This window comes from Mugil cephalus, chromosome 7 (genome assembly GCF_022458985.1).
Source record: "Mugil cephalus isolate CIBA_MC_2020 chromosome 7, CIBA_Mcephalus_1.1, whole genome shotgun sequence".
NCBI classification, from domain to species: domain Eukaryota; kingdom Metazoa; phylum Chordata; class Actinopteri; order Mugiliformes; family Mugilidae; genus Mugil; species Mugil cephalus.
The window spans coordinates 4,843,281-4,851,156 of NC_061776.1; the positions used below are offsets into that span (position 1 = coordinate 4,843,281).

The following is a 7,876-nucleotide window of genomic DNA, read 5'->3' on the forward strand; positions in this document are numbered from 1 at the left end:
GTCAATTTGCAGATCTGTAGGAAAGACAACACAGAAATATGTGGACAGAGTGGATGTAGAGGAATGTGGTTTATCAGGGTTTGATTCTTTCCAAGACAACAAGTAACAATGTGAATTAAAGTTCGTTTCATTATTGACAATGGAGTCTAATGTTAGAGTGTAGTCCAAAAGAGGATTCAAATGTAAGAAACAAAGAAACTATTGCATGATGAGTAACTGAAAAGTCAACATTAATAAAACTTACTGGAAGTGGGACACAGAAGGCTCCACTGTTATCGCACAGGTTAATCCAAGAATTAGTCCAACAAAAGATAATCCATTTGAAGAAAACAGTCACCAGAAGAATCCAAGAAAACTAGAAGAGAAAAGATGCACATGAGGCAAGGAGACCGTGGGAGATTTACAGAGATGTTGGAAACACAGACGAGTAACAGGAAGGAAAACAGGTGGTAAAGCAAACTGACAAAGACAGAGGAAGAGACTATAGGTATCTACAAGGCTGATGAGCAGGAAATACAAAAGACTGAAATACAAAGAGACTACACATTACAAAATAAAACAGGAAGACAAACTCAAATGTCCGAAAACTACAAAGCCTGAGTGAAGCCCTGCTCCCCATTGTTATATATTTATTCATTCAGTTATGAAATAATTGTCCATAGCTGCAGATTTGGTTTCTTCCTCAAATTCATTTGTTTCCTTTATTAGTTCAATAGCTGAGGAATTACAACAGAGTCATAAAATACAGAATTATATTTTGTTGATATTCCCTTCATTCATGTTCATCTTTTTATCGGAAGTGACTGGTGAAAGTATAAATACAGTATTCAAGATATCCATCTTCCTAGTAATGCAGAGAACAATCCACTGTTTTTCCTACCAAGCACCATTGGTCTGAGAGGTGACTTTCATAACCAGCCACTTTACGCTCTGCAAACCATTTCAGTGTGTTCTGATGAAGCCAACAGAAGAGATACAGTTTGGACTGATGCTGGAAACTCTCGTCACCCAGCTGCACCTTAAGACTCTGTCTGTTAATGTGGTAAACTGTGCCAGAGACCAGGGTTGGCCTTGGTGGAATTCAATCCACTGGAAACTTGGGAAAAACTCACTCGTAGCTTATACAAGAACCGGATGGCTCCCAGCAATGGCTGTACATCCATACTCCAACCTCCCTGAGTAACATACACACAGTTCACTGGGCACCACAGTTGTAAGACTCCTCCAAGTCCAAAAAACACATCCAGACTGGATCATCAAACTCCCTTGATTCTCTCATCAACTATGCAAGGGTAAATAGCCGACCCATTGTTCTGTGTCCAGGACAGAAAACTCTCCTTAGTTAGTCAGTGTCTCCTTTCCAGAGCCCCAAAATAAACTTACTGTGTATTCTTAGCAGAGAAGTACCCCAATAATCAGAGCACATGCACCACCCCCACCACCTAATTAGTCTCACCGCCAGGTGGTGCTAAGATGACAGTTCTGCTCCTCTCTTCACCAGAGTGCCCAAGACATGAGTGCAGATTTGATGATTGGATGAACCCTGAAGTCAAACATCCAATCTTCACTTAAGGTACAGTATGAGCTGCCTGATGTCCCACGAGGTGTTCATTATGGACAATCCAGATCTAGCTCAAACATTCAACAACAAACCACCACACTGGTTCAGATCAGGCAGGCCGTTATTCCTAATCAGTTTCTCCAAGACTTTACAAATCAGAAACAAAGTCTCTCAAAAGAACTGAGGCATCCCCAGCCTAGATCTTTTGCAGAACTCCACCCAGAGTCTGGAAGAGACTCATCAAGGGCTCGACGAGATTTCTAACCCTAACCGTAACCCCAACCCTAACCCTAGCACAACAAATATTCTAATGTATTTACTGCAGAAAGCATAGGTTAGATGCAACTCTCTTGTCTTTTGGCATTATGTTTTGCTTATTTACACATGTAGCATATACAGAATATAGTTAGAGAATCATTTGAAGTTTTGTGTCACGTCACAAAATACTAGTTTCAATCTTTTTGTCTGTTGCAGTTGCACCTGAGCTGCAGATTCAGGTTCAACACTGTGATTGGGCAATTCCACTGTGATTTAGTCTGTTGTTATCATAAAAATACAGATTACAGCTGTGTTAGCCTGCTGTGGTGTTCAGTAAAGGAAGACGTGAAACAATAACTGGCAATATAACTAAACAGGTTGTTTCCTCATTTCTCAGTGTCAGTAATGTGATATTTTTGCTTTTCCAGGTTTCATTTTTTTGAAACAGTGCAGTTGATCTCCTTCTAGTTCTGTCATTGATCTTTAGTGAATGAGGCTTCTTGTTTGCTCATCTTCTACCTTTCAGATGTGTGAAGGGAAGAGATCAGATGTGTTTGAAAGCAGAGAGAAGAATGAGAGTTATGAGGGTTTGCCACATTCCAGAACGTAGAGCAGCAATTTATTAAAACTGATTTAGATTCCAGGAAGAGACGGAGGTACTTTCAGGTGCTTCTGTTAAAGGTGTACAGAAAAGAAAAAATAATTTGATTCCATTATGGTTCATAAAATTAGTGTAATAACTCATTTAACAGGCGATGTAGGCCAAACCTTGTGCAAAATTCCAGTTTTGAGTAAATCCCGGGTGAAAGTGTAATATTTTTTTTTTTTTTCCGCATTTGATAGTGCAGGTTAGGGTGATATAGCAAAAATATCATATCACGATTTTTAAAAAATAAAATCATGATTTCGATTTTATCATGATCTTAAATTGAAAAATGAAAAACAGACAATATTTTCTTTGCATTCAGAGTAGAGATGTAACATGGCAGTGTTGGAGAAGTATTTTGGTCTGGGCAGCTCAAACCGCGGGTCTACTACTTGAAGCAGGTGTTTGAACCCCTCGTTTTCTACCGTCTTGAAAGGTACTATATCTTTTGCAAGATAAAAGGTAACTGGTTCTGTTACCTCTTTCCATCGCTTGCTTCACTTGTCGTACGGAGTGCCTTTGTTAAATACCTGTGTTAATGTTGACTGTTTTGGTCTTACACTAGCTGCTTCCTCCGCCTGTGGTGCCACTGGGCCCCTCCCTGTTTTTTTAGTGACCAACTCCATTTGGCTTTCAGCCATGGCTCTCCATGCGGCTACCGCTACACACATAAACAAGTAGGCGGGAAAGAAAGTGCGTCACTGCCCGTAATTCGCTATGATTGGTCGGTCAGGTTGACGACGTAATATGTCTGCTGTGACGGTGCATCAGCATAGAACTGCAATTCATAGAATGCGCCCTCGACGATCCCACGATCTCTGCAGTTTGACAGATCGTCTTCACGTTGTAATCGTTCACGATTTAATATCGTCATATCGCCCACCCCTAGTGCAGGTGCACACATTTTACGTCAGCCTGTGCACGATTCATCAGGATCCGTCCTCTGTCAATCAAAATAGTGGGAAGCTGTACACCTAGAGCCCCTGGCTGAACTTCCTTGTGCTCATCATCTTCCTCAAAATCCTGGAATTCGGGACCAGACAACTAAAACAAATGGAAAAGATAAGAGGCAGGCAGATTCAAAAAAGCAGACAAAAGTCGATCCAAGATTACCTGGTTGGATAATCATTGCTAAGACACAGACTGTACATGGAACATGCACTTCTCCGCCTTAACAAAGAGCTCGTTCTCCAGAAGGTGGCAGAATACTCAGGGTCCTTGGAAAAGATGAGGGTGTCATCAAGATGGACAAATACAAAGCGAGGATTGGAGATCTGAGGGTGGGTCGCGGGCAGCTAGCTGGTCTTGAAGCTGGTCGTTGAGTCCTTTGACAAACACTACTTGCAGAGCCTCCTCATTCCAGCCCACATCCACACTCAAGGTCCAAAACTCCACAGAATAGTCCACCACCAACCAGGGCCCTTGCCGCTGTCCCAGTAAATGGCTAGAGGCGTTGCCGGCAAAAGATTAAAAATGTTCCACAAAATCTTTAAATGGGAATGAACTCAGAGCGCGACTGGGGTTTACTGCCTCAGCCTGTGCTAGTGCCCTGCACTGGAGAAGTCATATAAACGATCTTAGCATCATGAGCGAAGATCTGGGCTTTTTGCTGAAAAACCAAATCCCAATGAAGCAAAAAACCACAGCACTTGTCCAGCTAACTGTGAAAAATCTGGATCTGGAATTCAAACATCCGTACAGTGAGGGACGCCCATTCAGCCAGCCGCCAAGACGTCTCTGTTGCCGGGCGAGTTAAATTCAGATTATCATACAATGTTCTGATTATTTGATCGTGTTGGCCAAGGAGTGTGCCCTGGCCAGGGCGTGGCTCACTGGGTCTGCTTGGTCCATGTTGGCCAGATCGTTCTGTTCAGGAGGTGGATGCCGAACGTGGCATACAGATTCAAACAGACAAAAGGTTGATCAAGCAAATGTCAAAGAGACAAGTGTTACAATGGTGTGATCTACAATCGGGTGAAGAGTGGATGGGGAACCCGGTCCTTTATGCTCCACAGGCGCACTTGGTTGGGATGAGCTGCAGGTGTGTGAGACTGTAGTTCAGGAAGTAGGTCAGCTCCGCCTGCCTAAGATTGACAGAGAAAAAGGCAAAAACACAAACACAAACTGTATAGCCTAGAGTTTCAGGACAAAAATTGTATCACATACACTCTCATATTATTTTGCCATTTTTTCCATCGGCATTTGGAGAAATTACGGAAAGGAAAACCAAAGAAAATAATCGTTAATGAAAAACCGTTTTATTTAATATTTTAATCAACAAATTGTTCACACATCCAACAATTTCATGTACACATTCACTTAAGCCATACAATCTACCTGTTTATCATGATAAATAAAATTTTAATAACCCTCATGGTACCTCATGTATATGTAGATGTTAATATATAGTCTAAAAAACTAATAGATGTAAATGTAATCATAGATTTCTTTAACATATCGGTGAGAAAGGAAGGTCTGCTGATTCCTCCTATGAACTGCAAGAACACAGAAATTTATCAGTACAAATATTCAGCAGACATTTAGAGCTCAGAAAATTTTAGAAAACAAAAGCCATCATGAGCAGTGATATCCTCCATGGCTAAACAGACACAGGAAAGAGCTCCACCTAAAGAAAGTGATGAAACATCCAGAGAACAACTATTAAACATGTCAAGGTAGCAGCCATGATGTTTGACTGACAGCTGATCATTCTCTATGGGACAACAGTACCTTTTTGAGTCAATCGGAGCTTTGTACACAACTTGTGTTGGAGTAAATGTTGCATGCAATACGTAATTTTATTCTGATTTAATTGACAAAAGTCATTATAGGATTCAACCAAGACATTCTTTAAAAACAAACATACAAACAAAAAATAAGCCAAACCCACCACCTTCTTGTTATTTTAAATGTGGGCCAACTTTGATTGCTCAAAAACAATACAACCTACACTGCTTCTGACTTTTGTAACACAAACTTCAGAGTCTTGGCTTTCAAAGAATACCAAGGCCATGCATGAGATCCAAAATGTCCATGAACACCATTCAATGTCATTTTCTTCTGATTTCATTGATAAAAGTCATTACAGGATTCAACCAACACATTTTTTCAAAACAACAACAACAACAAAAAAAAAATCAGCCAAACCCACCAACTTCTTATTTCAAAGACTGTGCATGAGATCCAAAATGTTCATGACCAGTATTCAATTTACTTTGGGTATGTCCTAAATAGACGTTTTTTTGGAAAAAGACTTGAGTGATGAGATGTTAATCAACTCAGCACTTGATCCATTAAAGCAATCACCAATCCTGAGTCCAGCATAGAGCGGCTGAGTGAATGTGGTCTGGACTCTGTGGAGGAGAGTCATGGTTTCAGAGACGCTGTAGAAGGACAGAATACCTGCTCTGTGATCCAGGAACACTCCTACTCTGGAGGAAGGAGGAGCAGAGACGGGAGTTTGGATGTTGTTGTACCAAAATGTAGAGCTGTCATTTGAACGATATAATGTCCAAGATTTGTCATTACGTCCAAATCTACTTTCATTCCCTGCTCTTCTGATATTCTTGTATGTGACTGCTACACCAACTAATCCTCTCCACTCCACCTCCCAGTAACAACGTCCAGTCAGACTCTCTCTACTCAGGACCTGAAGACGATCAGTGAATCTGTCTGGATGATCAGGATAAGACTGCTGTTGTCGATTCCCTGGTGTTATTTTTCTGTTCCTCTCAAACAATACCAGACGTTTGTGTATTGTGTTTGGATCCAGTGTGATTTCACGTGAATACTTTAAGAATTCATCTCTGGTCTTTGGCTCTGGTTGTGGCAGTAAAACATCCACTTCAGTCACTGTCAGTGAGATGTTTGTCCTTGTCTCTCTCAGAATGTCCTCCACTTTCTTTCTGAGCTCTGTCACAGCTATTTTCACGTCTTCAAAGTTCCTCCGAGGACAGATATTGATGCTGGATGAGTGTGTAGATTGACTGGGTGGTGGCAGTGAGGGGTAGTTGTGTAGAAACTGGTTGTGATCCTCTGTGTCTGAGAGCTGCTTCAGCTCAGCGTCTTCCCTCTTCAGCTCAGTGATCTCCTGCTCCATCTTCTCCTCAACCTCTTTGACTCGACTCTCTTCAGTTTCCTGCTGGGATCTGACCTGCTGCTCCACATCAAGGCTTCTTTCCTGGAGGAGATGGATCATCTCAGTGAACATCTCCCGACTGTCCTTCACTGTTTTATCAGCAGAGTGAGCGATGGCCTTCAGCTCCTGTTGAAGCAGCTCCACATCTTTCTCTTTGTCCTGGATCATCTGCTGGATGTTTTGTCGTCTCACCTCCACCTCTCTCTGCCTCTCAGTCCTTTCTGCTGCAGCTGAGACTGTGTCGTGGCCTTTATGTTCATCCACAGGGCAGAGATAACAGATACTCTGCTGATCAGTACGACAGAACATCTTCATCACCTCTTCATGACGAGAGCAGATGTTCTCCTGGAGCTTCTCAGAGGGATCCACCAGCTTGTGTTTCTTTAAAGGAGCTGCATCATAATGAGGCTGAAGGTGTTTCTCACAGTAAGATGCCAGACAGACTAAACAGGACTTGAAGGCTTTCAGTTTTCTTCCAGTGCAGACATCACAGGCCACATCTTCAGGTCCAGCATAGCACTGATCTGCAGGAGCAGCTTGAAGTCCAGTCTTCTTCAGCTGCTCCACTAAAACTGCTAACTTGGTGCTTTTCACCAGGACAGGCCTCGATGGGAAAAGTTGTTTGCACTCAGGACAGCTGTGGGTTTGTTTCTTCTTGTCCTCTCCATCAAAGTGTCTTTTAATACAGTTCATGCAGTAGCTGTGTCCACAGGGAATAGTCACCGGATCCTTCAGTAGGTCCAGACAGATGGAACAGCTGATTGTTTCTCGATCCAGTTCAACTCCTTTCTGAGCCATCTCTGCTCTCCAAACAGTGTCAGTGACAAGAACTTGTGTCCTTTGAAGAACTTACAGTTGAACAATGTGTGTTTGAGGAAGAAGTGAGAGGCGTCACCAGACTCTTTTTCTCTTAAGAGGAGTGACCTGAAATAATCTGAGTAATAAACTATAAAACAATGAAACATAACGACTTTGAAATCCATTTTATTAAAGTTACAGAGATAATAACAGTACAAAGTACAAATCATTAAACTTACAACTTAACAACTTGATAGACTTTGACTAAGAGTCTGATGTGTTAGTTGTTTAAAAGGCCTCTGTTGAGCTTTCTCAAGAGTAGTGTCAGCACTGAGACAACTTCAGTAACTCTCTAAGTGTGGAATGTTTCTTTTGAAAAAAAAAAGAAATCAGTGTCTGACATTCATCTCCTAGTTTTGTGTTGTGTGAATCTGAAAATGAATCTGAATTCACTGGTTCTTTAAAACATTACATT

At 41.6% G+C, this 7,876-nt stretch overlaps 1 protein-coding gene across 1 annotated transcript; it reads right to left on the bottom strand.

Moving 5' to 3' along the window:
* Positions 1 to 4,707: 4,707 nt before the first annotated feature.
* On the bottom strand, positions 4,708 to 7,466 carry LOC125010931 (tripartite motif-containing protein 16-like). Its single transcript, XM_047589889.1, has one exon. The coding sequence runs from the start codon at positions 7,399 to 7,401 to the stop codon at positions 5,692 to 5,694; it is 1,710 nt and encodes a 569-aa protein (XP_047445845.1). The 5' UTR covers positions 7,402 to 7,466; the 3' UTR covers positions 4,708 to 5,691.
* Between the last annotated feature and the right edge of the window lie 410 nt (positions 7,467 to 7,876).